General features: G+C 36.8%; 1 protein-coding gene across 7 annotated transcripts in view; it reads left to right on the top strand.

Annotated features, from left to right (window-relative positions):
- The window catches only part of LOC101423095 (zinc finger protein 596-like), a 59,458-nt gene extending 42,789 nt beyond the window's left edge, over positions 1–16,669 (top strand). For 3 of the 7 annotated variants that reach the window (XM_058296741.1, XM_058296742.2, XM_071215074.1), the window contains 6 exons: positions 4,380–4,454; positions 8,064–8,149; positions 9,746–9,872; positions 11,073–11,168; positions 11,779–11,867; positions 14,936–16,669. In XM_058296741.1, coding sequence (XP_058152724.1) covers positions 8,138–8,149; positions 9,746–9,872; positions 11,073–11,168; positions 11,779–11,867; positions 14,936–15,115 — 504 coding nt within the window. In that variant the 5' untranslated portion in view covers positions 4,380–4,454; positions 8,064–8,137 and the 3' untranslated portion in view covers positions 15,116–16,669. Of the gene's footprint in view, positions 1–4,379; positions 4,455–8,063; positions 8,150–9,745; positions 9,873–11,072; positions 11,169–11,778; positions 11,868–12,318 lie in introns of all 7 variants that reach the window. The other 4 variants (XM_004469065.4, XM_004469064.4, XM_058296740.2 and 1 more) reach the window with 2 other exon arrangements.
- The last annotated feature ends 203 nt before the right edge of the window (positions 16,670–16,872 follow it).

Here is a 16,872-nt window from a genome sequence, read left to right as displayed (position 1 = left end):
GGACTGTTGGTCACCTGCAGATCCACCCAATCCCCTAATGGATATATATTAGGTTTAGTCAATATATTTATTTTAAATTATTTTTTTCTATATTTTTAAATGTTATAATCAAAAAATAGGAGGTCCCCATATACCCTCCCACCCCCTTCACCCCACTCCTCCCACATCAAAACTTCTTTTGTCATCATGGGACATTCATTGCATTTGCTGAATACATTCTGGAGCAGTACTGCACCATATGAATAATGGTTTACATTGTAGTTTATACTCTCCCCCAGTCCACCCAGTGGGCCATGGCAGAACATACAATGTCCAACATCTGTCTCTGCAGTACCACCCAGGACAACCCCAAGTCCTGAAAATGCCCCATCATATCTCTTCTTCCCTCTCCCTACTCTCAGCAGCTACCATGGCCACTTTCTCCACATCAATGCTACAATTTCTTCCATTACTAATCACAATAGATTTTACTAGTCAAGCTGTTTCTTTATTGATCCCTTGCCCAGATCAAATGCTGACAGTCGTGTATTGAAGTGTCCCATATTTATTGTAGAGATATCTATTTCTCCATTCAGATTGCCAGTGTTTGCCTCATATATCTTGTTAGATGCATATACATTTATGATTGCTATTTCTTCCTGGTGAATTGCCCATTTTAATATATAATGTCCTTTCTTGTCTATAATAACTGTTTTGCTTTTAAAGTTTATTTCCCAATATAAATATAGCTACTCCAACTTGTTTTTGGTTACTGCATGCATGCATAAGATGAGTATTTTGTGTACAGCATATAGATGGCTCATATTTTCTTTTCTTTTCATCAGTCTGTGTCTTTTGGCTGGGAATATTGCATCTAAAATGGTATGATACACATTCTTTTTAAGTATTCATGGATCTCTCTCCAGGAGAGACCATATGTTGGGTCACAAAGCATATCTCAAAAATTCAACATGGTCAAGATTATACAAAGCACTTTCTCTGATCATGATGAAATAAAGTTGGAAATCAACAAGAAGCAGAAAAAGGGAAAATTCACAAATATATGGAGATTAAACAACACACTCATAAACAATGGGTCAAAGAAGAAATTTCAAGAGAAATCAGTAAATATCTCATGATGAATGACAATGAGAACACAACATATCAGAACTTATGGGATGTAGTGAAGGCAATGCTGAGAGGGAAATTTATAGCCTTCAGAACTTACATTCACTAAAGAAAAAAGAGCTAAAGTCAATTATCTAACTTATACAACTGGAGGAACTAGAAAAGGATAGCAAACTACTTCCAAAGGAAGTATTATGAGTGAAATAACAAAGATCAGAGTAGAAATCCATGGAATTTAGAACAACAGCAAAAAATAAAAAACAATACAGAGAATTAATGAAAATAAAACTTGGTTCTTTGAGAAGATTAACAAAATTGCTAAATGCTTAGCTTGACTGGACAAAAAAAAAAAGAGTGAAGATGCAAATAAATTAAATATAAAATGAAACTTGGGAAATTACTACTGGCCCCACAGATATAAGAGGTGATAGAGGATACTTTGAACAACTGTATGCCAAAAAACTAAACAATGTAGATGAAATTGAAAAATTCCTAGAAACATACGAACAACCTACATTGACCCTAGAAGAAATAGAAGACCTCAACAAATCAAATACAAGTAGAGATTCAGCCATCAAACAACACTCCAAAATGAAAAGCCCAGGACTAGATGGTTTCACAGGTGAGTTCTACCAAGCATTCACAGAAGATTTAATACCAGTCTTACTCAGCTCTTCTAAACAATTAAACAAGAAGTAATGCTACCAAAGTCATTTGATGAAGCCAATACCACTCTTATACCAAAGCCAGTTAAAGATGTTACAAAAAAAGAAAATTACAGACCCATTTCCCTAATGGAGATGCAAAAATTCTCAACATACTTGCTAATTGAATCCAGAACACATTAAAAGAATTATTCATCATAATCAAGTAGGTTTTATAACAGACATGCCAGGGTAGTTCAATGCAACAAAATAAATCAGTGAAATACACAACATAAAGAAGAAAAAATGCATGATCTTATTTATTGACACAGCAAAGGCATTTGACAAAATACAGCATCCTTTCTTAATAAAAATACTCCAATATATAGGAATTGAAGGAAATTTTCTCAACATGATAAAAGCCAAATAAGAAAAATCCATAATGTTGTACTCAATGGTGAAAGACTGAATGCTTTCCCTTTGAGATCAGGAAGAAGACAAAGATACCCACTGTCACCACTGTTGTTCAATATAGTGCTAGAGGTTCTAGCTAGAGCAATCAGGCAAGGAAAAGAAAAGCCATCCAATTTGGAAATGAAGATTAAACCTTTTTCTATTTCCAAATGAAATGATCCTATACCTAGAAATTCCTGAAAAACCTACAATAAAGCTGCTAAAGATAATAAACAATTTTAGTAGATTGTCAGGATACAGGATCAATACACAAAAACAGTGGTGCTTCTATACACTGGTAATGTGCAGTCTGAGGAGGAAGTCAGAAAATATTTCATTTGCAATTGTGATTAAAATAATCACATATTTAGGAATAAATTTAACCAAGGATGTAAAGCATTTGTATTTGGAAAATTTCAATGCATTGTTAAGAGAAATTTTAAAAGACCTAAATAATTGGAAGAACATTCTGTACTCATGGGTTGGGAAACTAATATCATTAAGATGTCAGTTCTACCCAAAATAATACACAGATAAGGTACAATTCCAGTAAAAATTCCACCAGCATTTTTTAAAAATGGAAAACACAATTATCAAATTTATTAGGAAAGGTGAAGGGCCTGAATAGCCAGAAACATCTTAAAAAGAAAAAGTAAAATTGGAGGACTCTCACTTCAGACTTTAAATCATATTACCTAGCTACAGTGGTAAAAAGCAGCATTGTACTGGCATAAACAGACACATACACCAATGGAACCAAACTGATTGTTCAGAAATGGACCTTCACATCTATGTTGAAGTGATTTTTGAGAAGCCTGTCAAACAACCCTACTGGGACAGGACATTATATTCAGCAAATGGTGCTAGGACAACTGGATATCTATATCCAAATAAAGAGGACCCCTATCTCACATCTTATGCAAAAAATAACTCAAAATCATACAGAGACCTAAATATAAAAGCAGGGACCATAAAACTCCTAGACAAAAATGTAGGAAAACATCTTCAAAATCTGGTGGTAGGTGGTGCTGTCTTAAGCCTTACACTGAAAGCACAAGCAGTGGAAGAAAGCATGGATAAATGGGACCTCCTCAAATGTAAGCACTTTTGTGATTCAAAAGACTTTGTCAAGAAGGTGAAATGTCAGGGCAGTCAATGGAAGAAAATGTATAGAAACTGCATATCTGATAATTGCTTGATTTCCATTCTATATAAAGGAATCATTTAACTCAACAATAAAAGAGTAACCAATCCAATTGAAAAATTGGGCAAAGATTTAAATAGGCATTTCTCCAAAGAGGAAATACAAATGGCTAAAATGCATATTTAAAAAATGTTCCATAATATATTTTGACAATGGTTCTGCATTATTTGTAACAAATGTTTCACAAAAGGGCAAGGTGTTGGAGGGGTGATGTATGGAACTCTAGTAGAAGGTAATGCATGTTTATTTTGTAAATCACAACTTTTACTATACACTTATTGTTTATGAATGTTCATGTATGAATGATATACTTCAATAAAAATATATATTTAAATAAATAAAAAGTAAAAAAATTAAAGCCCATCTTATCAAAGGCAAATCAACAGTTAAGCTTAATCATTTATCATGGGAACTGCCAATATTTTAAAGATTGGAGGGTTTTGTGGTTCTTAGAATATCATCTAGATCTGACATGCTGAAACATATATAGAATGTTCTTTCCCCTGCTTCATAATAAAATATACATACTGCAGAACAATGAAAATATTTTTTCAGGGCAAATATTACCCCTTATATACAGGGGTATAAGATTCCTATACTGGAAAATATATTGTTAGATAATAAGTCCTCTTAGACATGGAAGTTTATAAGAATCTTGTTGCTAAAGATGCTGTATAGTAATTACCAGCACAACCAAAATTCATAAGCCTGTGAGACCCCTTGGAAAAGACAGGAAGGTTGATTTTGAGACTTTTAGAATGAAATAGAAGACACAATCTGTTTTGCTTAATTTCATCTACATGATTTACTAATTTGTGGGTAAGGATTGTGTTAAAGAAGGCATGCTTGGTTAGATTTAACTTGACAGTCCTCTGGGTTAAATAAGTCTTTGGGATTATAATCTGATGAGGTTATAAAACTGCATAAAAAGAGAGCCCACCATTGAATTGCTGCTTTTTCTACTGTGAAAGGAGCTGTGAATTACAGAGTGTGGTGAAAGCAACCTCATTAAGACCTTGATGAATGCCTTCTCTGTCCACATTTTGGTGAGTAAGAGAGAAAAATAACCAAGCAGAAGTGTCTTCCTGTATTGTGTAAATGTTTGTTTTTGTTGTTTTTTTTTTCTTTTTTAATGTCAGAAAGTATTTTATGAGTACAGGCATTTGGGCCATGCCATTTGAGGTCAGGTTAATTGTGCAAACACAATTACTCTGGATTTATAATTCTTTAGTAATTTTGAAAGGGAAATTCACCTAATAGTACCATTCAGGAAGTGTTTTTATGCAGTTAAACCAGTGGGAGAGACAGACAAATGAGCAAACAAGCAAATAAATACATAATGAAAATTCTATGTGTGACATGGAAGAATAATAGAATTGTAAGAAAGGCTCCGGGAAAGTCAAAGACCTTAGGTTGAGATTCATTGAAGGGATCTCTGAGGGAATGACAAAACAGACTGAAGGAGCATGCCTATGATTTGGAAAGTGTTTAAAAGGATTGTGGCAGAAATGAAGGAGTATTACAGTGGACAGTGCTGAAATAATATCTAGGGTTAAATGAACTTGTGTGCTTCTGCATGGTGACTATGAATTCAATCCTTGGATGTCTGGTAGATTACTAACTATTTTGTTAAAGTGGCATAACCTTGATAATGTATCTTGATTGATGTCCAGGTTAATCCAAGAGTAACCTCTAGAAGAGAAGAGAAGAATTTTTTACACTTCTGGGTGGGTGGGTGTAAAGTCTTGAGTTATATTTGATATTTTTGTGCCTACATCTATGAAAATAGAGCTCTACTCTGTATTTTTAAGGCCAAGAATGCAATCAATTGAAAAACTGATATTGGCATACATGGACAGAAGGAGCTTATGATTGAATCTTGAGGTGTTCTAATAGTATTCTTTGAGGTACACTGCAGAACACAAGAGGAAGGAGTGACTAGAATAGTTTATATACACTCAGGGGGCTAAGAAGACAGAGAAGTTTAGGGAAAAAGTTCCAATTCTGAACTGAGTTATTCAAGGGGTACTCATTGAGATGCCAGCTTGATTTATTTAAGAGTAAATCAGGGAAGCAGATTTGGCTCAACTGATTGAGCATCCACATACCATATGGAATGTCCAGGGTTCAAACCCAGGGCCTTCTGACCCGTGTGGTGAGCTGGGCCCATGCACAGTGCTGATGCATACAAGGAGTGCCATGCCATGCAGGACTGTTCCCCACATAGGGGAGCCCCATGCACAAGGAGTGCACCCCCACAAGGAAGGCTGTCCCTCATGAAAAAAGTGCAGCCTGCCCAGAAATGGTATCACACACATGGAGAGCTGATGCAGCAAAATGACCCAACAAAGAGACACAGATTCCCAGTGCCACTGACAAGAATGCAAGCAGACACAGAAGAACACACTGCAAATGGACACAGAGAGACAACAGGGTGGGAGGGGGGAAGGTGAGAGAAATAAATAGAATCTTTAAGAAAAAAAGTAAATCGGGTTGTAGTATCATTTGAGGTAGTGTGAGGAAAGGGTACATGTGCTCATGCAATTTGCAAAAGGATGAACAGGAGCAAGAGAGAACACTGGTACTGTGGGTATTTGTGTTCATAATAGAAGAGAAAAAATGAGTTTAAATAATGAGGTGACTGAAGGTGAGAAGAGGAAGTGGTTTCTGTTAAGGATTTCAATTTTAATCAATAAAATAATTTCTGAAGAAAGAGGAAAGACATTCAGTTGGAGACATTTATCTAAATCAGGTATAATGACTATTCAATGAGAGAGAAGCAATTACTAATTGATATGAATGCTGGAATATTTTAGAGATTATGATGCTAAACTGGAAATTTGTCAATTTATATCATCTGATTATTAGATAATCTTATATCATGAAAGTAATGTGACTTTTGAGAATATGTGAAATTCAAAGCTATGGTACTTGAAGTGATCATTCAACATGGAGGAATGATCAATGATCAGGACCCAATTTATCACATATATTTGAAGTCACTAGGAATCATGACTTTACATATAGAGCTAAGCCATAGTTCAGTATTTTGCTGTGTGCAATGAAGTAATGAAAGAGAAGGCAATTAGAGCCCTCTCCTATGAGGGAAGATGTGGTAAATAGTAAAATATTTATTGACAGTGGAGTAAATACAGCAACATCAGAAATGTTCTTAGGCAGTATATGCAGAAATGAGTATGTGCTGATTACACTGGACAATAAACAGGTGAGGTGGAAGCTGATGTTTGGGAATTGGGTTCATGCCATTGGAGTTTTCCTGGATGTGGGATATAATTCTGTGTACAAACTATTAGAAAAGGAAGTTTTGACAAGCTGAGGACTCTGATTATTGAAATGAGTGGTGACATTCCACATAAAACCTGGGTATGGCGTATAACCCTTAAGGAATTTGAGATTGGGAGACATAAAGAAAAAATTCAAACTCTAGCTGTGTCTTTTTCTAGCCATATAATTTTCTCATATTACTACATACTTCTGAACCTCTCTTTATCACATTTCTCAAATGGGTATGTTGTCCATTTTTCAAAAGGAATATTGTGAGGATTAAATTTTAAAAATATTTCCTACTCCAAGCACATTTATTATAACCATTTTTCCTGGACTTGAGATATAAATGGTTAAGTTAATCCAATATCTGTTTATGACATCTTCTCATTATTTTTCCATGAAATGCATGTAATCACTGATGATATTTTAGATGAGAATTTACAGTGTACACATCCTTTACTTACATAAATAGTGAGGGATGGTGTAGCTGATGATCATTAATAGAGGACAAGCTATCAGCTACCACTTCACTAAAATGTCAGATGGCTCATATAGATTTTCTCCCAAATTCCTTAATTCTATATGTTCTGAGCCTCTAACTTCCTAATCCTATAAGGTTTGTGGGACATGACAGTGATGTTATGACCATTATACATCTATTTTTGGTGCAGGGAATTTTTTTGATTAGCTTGGCATGATGGGAGATATTGATCCCTCCCAATCATTCAAGGCCTTGAGTTGATGAACCCCATAAAATATATGCTTAAATTTCTTGGTTTATATCCAAATCCATTGGGGTGAGTTCTATAACTCATTGAAGGAGTTAAATTGTTAGGTGTGATATGTAGAAGAACCAAGGTTATTTAGGACAGTACATCAAGAAGGTCACCTTCAGGGTAGAGTAGGAATGAAGTGAGGGTCCAGAAGACAGGCAATGGATGTTGATGACCAATGCTAGTACATAAACCAAGAATAGTTACATATGAAAAATTCCAGACTGTTGTATCTGGTAGTAGAGACCTAATTCCCAATGTGATAGGGGTCAGGGTTTCCTGTGTTTTGGAATCAGGGTTAGAATCAGAAGTCATACCATCATGGGCTAATTAATAAATACAACTCAGTGATTTTCAGTTCTTCTCTGTTCAATGAAGGTATTGGTATCTTCTTTATCAGCCAGAGACACTGAAACCTCTGACCCCTTGATCCTGGAAGAGGATAATCCTCCATTATTTCTCTTGGAGCACATTTAAGGTTCCTGTTGATTGAGCTCAGGTTTACTGACAAGTGAAGGGTTTGGGATTCCTGACAGGTGGGTCTGGAAATTGTGGTCAAGATTCGAGACTTAAGGCTTTTTTCTCCATTCTTAGCTTTGCTCACATCATACTTGGCTAGTTGTGAGTGAAAATCAGGTGTAAGACAGTTATCAGCTGAGCAATTGACAATGCAACGGCAGGTGAGTAAAGAATTCTTTAACTGATAATTGTACCTCTGTGCCATCAGATGGTCATGTTTCTCCTATTGGTGTGGATATTCCAATGCATCCAGGATTTATCAAAGATCTCAGCTTCACTTAAATTCCTACAGTACTCTTCAATAAGTATGATAAATTAGGGACTCATCTATAAGTAATCTCCTTTCAAAAATTACAACAGTTTGTCCTAGCCTCCATTAAGTCTGTGTATTCTCTAAAGTCATGAGAGATGTTTAATTTTCTCACCCAACCCATGGCATCATTGGAGAAATAATGCACTCATGGATCATGTTAGTGCTTGAAATTGGCTTAAGCATGCAGTGAACAGATGGCATAGAGGAGAGTAAGAATAGAAGTTTAAAGTCAGTAGCAAGACTGAGATTTTAGCAGGTGCATTCAGTCAGTCCACTGTTACAGGTCCTGGAGTATTGAGTTCTACATTGTTGCCAGAAGGAAATAAGAAATCATTTACTTTCCTCACTTTTAATTTTCTTAATATGTTGTTGGAGTATATTTTTACATTGTGAAGTAATCAAAAGAAAACTAAAATATTCCTTACAGTTGTTCCCTACAGCCCAATTTCAAAGTTTGTAGATCAACTTACTTAAATTTTATAAATGAATATAATAAATAGGGAGTATTTTTCATTAAATATGGCTGTGCAGTCTGGAGGTATATAATAGGTAGGAAAATAATAATGTTCCTGTGAAACTTTGTGAAGATTTGGAGAGACCAAGAGCAATGAAGGGGCTTCTTTTACTCTTTGACAGATGAGATGAAGGTACAAGAGAAAATTAAAACTTGTGTTTCTAGGCCCCAAAGTAGTTGGGAATGGGACTCTCCTACTGCAGAAGTAGTCTAGGGCCATCTTTCATTACAACAGTCTCAGTGGTCTCAGACTTGACACCTGGAACCATATATTCCTATATGTGATAATGAACACCTAGTGATGTAGACTTGATAGAGCAGCACTTACTGATCCTCTGTTCTCTATGAAACCTTTCAGTTCTGCAGAAGTCTGGATATGTCTTCAAAGTCCCTGTTATTTTAATAAGTAATAGATCTTTGAATTGACAAAGCTGATTGGATGTGTGAAAATGCATAACATTATCAAATGATTTTATTAATAAGAGGAATATGTGGCCATCTATATAGGGACTAACCTAACCATACTCATTGTTTTAAAATGACATATAAATGTAGTTTGCTTTAGGATGAGTCTGTGGACTTAACTTGGAATAGGTGGAAAAGAGGGTTTTAGTTATGATGTTTGAATGCAAGTTTTATAATCAGCATCAGGAAGTCAAAATTAAAAATTTATTAGGAAATTTCCAGGTATATTTCACACTATGTGTCATGTGGTATTCCTGTTTTATGTTTCCAGAATTTATACCTGTCTGTGAATGTGTCTTTAAGGCAGGTTGCATTTCAGCACTTAGAGTGATCTGACTAGAACTCCAAACACATTTTGAGCTTTATGTACACAGTTTCTGCTTCCTCAGTGCTGTCGTTTAGATCCTCACACGCAGATCTTAGGTAATGTTTCCCATGTGAACCAAAATTTCTGTGATCTTTTAGGAGTTAGTGACCTTCAAAGATGTGGCTGTAGACTTCACCCAGGAAGAGTGGGCCCTGCTAGACTCATCCCAAAGAAAGCTTTTCAGAGAAGTTATGCTGGAGATTATCAATCATCTTGTCTCAGTTGGTGGGTCTGTCAAAATTTATCATCTATTTCTATCTCTATCTTCTATCTATCTACTCTCTAACTATGTATATATAGTAAATCACCTTTCATTTATTTCTTCAAGTATCTAGATCAGCTTCTCCAATTTGTTTTCTTATCATTTACCTACATATAATTCACCTCAATAGAATTTAAACTTCTTGAACACAACTTAATGACCTTCATGAATCTCAATTTCCAATGCTCAGAGCAGTGATGAAAACTCAGTGATTAATTTTTGAATGGATAAATGAGTGACTATTTTGAAATAAGTATTATACTCCAAGGGGAATGCTGAGATTTCAGAACACAGTACAAAAATATCACATAAATACTTTTACACATAAAATTTAGATCATTCTGATGAAGTTGTGTTTATTAGATTACACTTGAACATAATAATAAAATATGGTGGGAACAGTGAAAACAGAATTTTCCCCCATTTAGAACGTAGAGGATTCTGCAGACTCTCTGTGAACTTGGCATGGACAGCAAAAAATATTGGGTCCACTGAAAAGGGCACAAGGACAAGTTTTATAACTTTCCTGTTCCAATATTGTCAGTATTCTGTGTTGAAGGTACTGTTGCATTGCTGACCTTCAATGCTTAACTTATTCTTTGCTGTCCTGACATGGACTTGGTTATAGTTATTACAACCTGTTATTTTTTTTTTATTCATTTTTTAAAAAATATTACATTAAAAAAATATTAGGTCCCCATTCACCCACCCCACCCCCACCCCACCACTCCCCACACAGTAACACTCTCCCCCATCATCATGACACATCCATTGCATCTGGTGAGCACATCTCTGGGCATCGCTGCACCCCATGGCCAATGGTCCACAGCATAGTCCACACTCTCCCACGTTCCATGCAGTGGGCCATGGGAGGACATACAATGTCCGGCAATTGTCCCTGCAGCACAACCCAGGACAACTCCAAGTCCCGAAAATGCCTCCACATCTCATCTCTTCCTCCCATTCCCTGCACCCAACAGCCACCATGGCCACTTTTTCCCACACCAATGCCACATTTTCTCGATTATTAACCACAATAGTTCATGAACAGAATATCATTAAGTCCACTCTAATCCTTACTGTATTCCTCCTTCCTGTGAATATTGGATTACAACCTGTTATTAACACAACTCAAAATCCAGGAACCTTTTTCCTACAAACAGGATATCAGCTTTGCAAATCAGATGTCCTTTTTCATTTGGAACAAGGAGAAGAAGTGTGGAGAGAAGTAATAGGATTTCCACAAAACCAGAGTCCAGGTGAGTTCTAAGTACTTGTGCAACTGTCAAAAGAGGCATTTTCAAATATTGAGAAGGTACTTGAAAATATCAACTTCAGGTTTCCTTAAGTAAGTTATAATTTCTGAAACATAGGTGAGGATGTTGGGTAAATTTTCATCATATGTGGGCATTATTCCATATATTTCCCAAGCTCGATTTGAGTATTCATGACTTTAAGAAAGGGATATTCATTTGCTATTGGGATTACATAATGATCTTTGTTATGATCCTACTCTTGGAAGCTTTTCCCTATTTTTTTTTTACCATTCTGATGTGTCATCTTCTTCTTATTTTTTTCATATTTCAATCCCTGAAAATCTTTTCCACGTTGTGATCCCACTCTTGGAAGATTTTTCATTGTTTTACCTTTTTGTCTTCCCAAATTCTTATCAAATTTCTCATATTTCAATCTTGAAAATCTTTCCTGACCATAAAGTCCTATGTTTTCTTCTGCCAAGAATATTCTTTTATTTGATATCCTTTCCCAGCTCAGTGTGAATGTTTGGAACATAGTACAGGGATATTCGGAACTCTCCAACATGTTCATTCCTGTAATGCTACTATAAGAATTTATTGTGATTTTTTGCAGTTATTACAGGTGGAGAAAGTGCCTTTAAAAAAGAAGTGATATTCACTGAAGCTGTTTGTAGTAAAGACACTTCAACCACCATGTCATTGGTAAGTTTCATTGTGCAAATGCTAGTTTTCTAAATAAAAACCAGGGAATGGAATAAATTAGGAATTCAGTACATTCACCTAGCTGCAATGCATGTTGGGATAAATGCTAATCCAGCAAATATCTGTGATAATTAGAATTTAGAGGAAACTTAATCTGAACTCCAGACTCTAATTGAGTTCATTTAAATAGATGATTGCTTACATATGGTCCACATATATAATCTGAAACATCATGAAGTTTAAAATTGATCAGATAGGTCTGCAGTTGAATTGCCATAATAGAGAAAATTTCTATTCATGGAGGAGAATAATGTGTACATGAAACTAACTTGTGAAAAGTCTAAATGGGAGATTATGACTGGAGCATCAGTCTAGAATTCATATGTAGTGAAATGTGGAAATTCATAAATATGGACAAATATTTTAGAGTCTCTCATCTACTTCCCCACAGCAGAAATCCTACATTCACAAGAATCCCTTTAAATATAATTATCTGCAAGATGATTCTACTCACACATGCACAGTGGCTGCACATACATCAATTCACCTGACAAAACAACCATATTTCAGTGAATCACTTGGAAGACTCTTCGATAACTCTTCATCTCTTAGTCAACTTGAGCATATTCACCTCAGAAGTCAATCATATGAATGCTACCAAAGTGCTCAAGCCTTAATGGAATGCTCTGGCATCAGACAGTACATTGGAACTCACATTGGAGAGAAATCCCATGAATGTCATCTATGTGGGAAGGCTTTCAGTCGAAATTCTCATCTTAGACGCCATGAGAGAACTCACACTGGAGAGAAACCCCATGTGTGTCATCAGTGTGGTAAGGCCTTCAGTCGATATTCCCATCTTAGAGAACATGAGAGAACTCACACTGGAGAGAAACCCTATGAATGTCATCTCTGTGGGAAAGCTTTCAATCAAAGTTCTAATCTTCAAAAGCACAAGAGAACTCACACAGGAGAGAAAAGCCATTTATGTCATCAGTGTGGCAAAGCTTTCCATCGATATTTTGATCTGAGACAACATGAGAGAACTCACACTGGAGAGAAACCCTATGAATGTCATCTTTGTGGGAAAGCTTTCAGTCAAATTTCTATTCTTAAACGACATGTAAGAACTCATACTGGAGAGAAAAACTGTAAATGCCATCTTTGTGGGAAAACCTTCTTTTATTGCTCTTCCCTTAAACTACATGAGAGAACTCATACTGGAGAGAAACCCCATGAATGCCCTCTATGTGGTAAAGCTTTCAGTCTAAGTTCTAATCTTAAAAAGCATAAGAGAACTCACACTGGAGAGAAACCCCATGAATGTTATCTATGTGGGAAAGCTTTCAGTCGAAATTCTCATCTTAGACAACATGAGAGAACTCACACTGGAGAGAAACCCCATGTATGTCATCAGTGTGGAAAGGCCTACAGTCGATATTCTCGTCTAAGAGAACATGAGAAGTCACATAGGCGAGAAACCCCATGAAAGTCATCTATGTATAAAAACTTTCATTCATGATTCTACCCTTAGGCAACCTGAGAGAATGCACACTGGAAAGAAACTAAGAATATCATCTATATGGGGAAACCTTAATTTTTCTAACATTAGACAACATGAGATTATTCAAACATTCATACTGTGTGTCATCAACATGAGAAAGCCATCAGTCAATATTCTGACCTTAGGTGTGATGAGAGAATTCACACTATAAAGATTTTGGATATGGAAGAGACTTCAGCTATATTTTTAACCTTTAGAGACACCAGAGAACTCACACTGAATAAACACTATGTTTTTAATCAAGTGGAAGTTCCTGTAGTCATTATATTACTTCAGTTAATCAAAGGAAATTCATCCTGGAGAGAATGCATATGAATGTCATCTCTGTAGCAAAGTTGTGTTTCTGTAAGGGTTAGTGTTTGAGAGGGTTTGGGCAAATAATTGGGTATCTGAGGATTGAGTTATGGATATCAGTTGTGGAAATGTTACAGGTTTGGTGAGAGGAGGACATGTGAAGTCTCTGATTTGGAACTCTTCTAGGGTAAATCAGTATGGATCTGTGGTTACCTCTGATGGGTCAATGATGGACATTTTTGGGGTCAGTGATTATAAGTTTGAAGGGAACAGAAGAGTTTGCTTTGTTTCTGATCTTAGAGGAAACAATACTCCATCTGATTGGAGTATTTTATCTTTATCAGTGGGGAGATGGTCCTGCATACAGCAGTTCACTGAACAAAGCAGAGGTTCATATAGTTCTCGTTGCCCCTTGCCGATGCCCAGTGCTATTAGCCCAGACAGAACCCATGGCAAGAATCATCTTGTCCATAATCAAACAAGTAATTCCTAACTCTACAAGGGCCATAGGCAGTGCCATTATGATGATCCACATATGGATATTCTGTCCTTGACATTATTTATTGAAAAACCAAGATCCAGAGCATGCATATATAGAAGCTTTACAGCTAATTTCATCCATAATTTTAAAAGGCTGCTGAATGATTTCCTACTATAATGTGGGCAGCTAGAGGTATTTTTCTCACACCTACACCTCATATTTTATGTAATATTGAAATACTAAATGTTTACACTAAATAGAAAACTAAAGGATGACTTCTCATGATTGTTATTTGCAGACATAATGGCAGACAGCTTAATGTTCCCTAATATATAAGTGAACAAGCCCTGAATATCTGGTGTCCTCAGGAAGCCAGGTCAGGGAGGCAAGAGCCTTTGTCTGGTTTTGCATCAGCATCATTGTTGATGGGAACCTCTGTCACCCCCTCATGCAAATGTGTCTTTTCAAGGGGACCTTCAGAAGCACCATCATGAATTTACCCTGTCATTAGGCAGTTCCAGGGGGAAGTACTCTGATTACCCAGGACCCAGACTATGATGGGGTTTTCTAGCCTCAGGAGGACCTGAGAGCTCTTGGTATATCTTTCCATTTGGACCAAGTTGTGATAGTATACTAGAAGTGACCTTTTGCAAGAGGATTTGTGGGCTGTGTCTGAGAAATGTGTGGTCTAAAAATCCGTGGCTCTCCTTTCCATGTGACCCAATATAGTGGTGCCAGGAAGATGCTAAGATGTGGGATATGCCGGTCAAGTTGCAACACCTACTCTCCAGGTCACTGGACTCACTCAGGACATCTAACAAAAGGATGATGATGGACAACACCCATCCCAGAAATCAGAGAGTATCTACAATGGCAAGCAAGACAATTCTATCCATCTGCCCTGTGTGATCTAAGCCCTCTCTCAATCAGAAACAGTGAGCATCACCATCCCAAACTCCTCATGATTGAGGAGTGAACAAGCATAAGGGGGGAGTTCAACAATGGACTGACACAGATTTGTTACATTTCTAGCAATGGTGGAACTTGTATCATTAATATAAAGGCAGTGGCCACCAGAGTTTCTGAGGTTAAGGAGAAGGGAGAATAGGTATAACATGGGCCATTTTGGGGAACCTTGGAATTGTACTGCATGACATTGCAAGTATAGATATAGACCATTATATATTTTGTCAAAACCAACAAAATTTGTGTGGTTTAGGGAAGCAGATGTGGCTCAACCACATAGGTGCCTGCCTACCACATGAGAGGTCCTGGGTTCGGGTCCCAATACCTCCTAAAAAGAAGACAAGCAGATGCTGCCTCCCACCTTCAACCAGCTAGATGCTGCCTTCCACCCACAACCAGCTAGATGCCCCCCCCCGCCCGCAACCAGCTAGACACCGCCTCCTGCCTGCAACCAACTAGATGCCTCCTCCCTCCTGCAACCAGCTAGATGCCACCTCACACAGCAAAAGAGCTAGACTCTGCCCCCACCACAAGAAACAAAGGCCACCTGCCAGGAGACCTAACACCCATGGGGAGTGGATTGGCTCAGGCCTTTAGAGGCTGCCCTTTCATGTGGGAGGTCCTGGGTTCAGTTCTCAATGCCTCCTGGAGGCACTGAACAGACAGACAAGAAAACCATGTAGGGTAAGGGGGAATAATTAAAGAAAAATAAATAAAAGTTAAAAATAAATCTTTAAAAAAAGTTGTGTGGTGTAAAGTGTGAACTATAATGTAACTTATAGACCATACTAGCAGTGCTTCAATATGTGTTTATCAATTGTAACAAATGTACCACACTAATGAAAGATGTGGTTAATAGGGGAAAGAGGGGAAGCAGGTGGGGTATAAAGGCATCCCTTATATTTTTGAAGTAACATTTATGTAATATAAAGCTTCTTTAAAAATAAAAAAAAATATTCCAAGTTGAGGATGTTTGGTTCTGCCTAAACAGAATAATTCTGTTTTCTCTGAATTCAGTATTTATTAAGCAGCTTTCATAAGTTAATTTCAGCCAAAATGCCTAACTTTGTTGCTTATTTTTAGTTTTTGCCTTTATTCTACTTTATGCAGTACTAAATCATGACAAATATAATTACCCTAAGCCATAGTTTTAGTGTACTTGTTCTTCTGGTGGGGATATTTATACCTAACATAAAATCACAGAACCATCTGAAATGTATCCTGCCACCATGAGTCCAGAGATAATTGGCCCATTTAAAAAAATGATTTAGGAAAGAAAATTTTAGAATTAACCCACATACTGGATTCTCTATTTTGCATATTTGCAATGCATGCTGATATGTTAAAGGTCCTGCAGTTTAAAAAATGTATTTATTTAAACCATTATCTTCCAAGTTGATTTGGTACTCCATAGCATGCTGTTAGTAGAAAAAGCATGTGCGTTGGATCAAAATAAAGCTAGATGTACTTCTTGAAAATAAAAATATCCTATGGCCAGTGGGGTCTATTCTCCTTGTCTATAGAGTGGTTTCCTTGAGACACTAGGTCATACATCCAGCAGGCCAATGTTGTCCACCATGTTGACTAGCTGGAATGATGTGGAGTGATGCCCAAATACTAATAGAGCTGACATTTGCTTAGGTTGGTGGCTCCAGAAAAAACTTTTATCATTGGGGGTACTGGTTGAGGGGGTTGTCCAT

This window comes from Dasypus novemcinctus, chromosome 5 (genome assembly GCF_030445035.2).
Source record: "Dasypus novemcinctus isolate mDasNov1 chromosome 5, mDasNov1.1.hap2, whole genome shotgun sequence".
Classification (NCBI taxonomy): domain Eukaryota; kingdom Metazoa; phylum Chordata; class Mammalia; order Cingulata; family Dasypodidae; genus Dasypus; species Dasypus novemcinctus.
The sequence above is the reverse complement of the archived record's forward strand: the minus strand, read 5'-3'. Positions and strand labels throughout refer to the sequence as shown.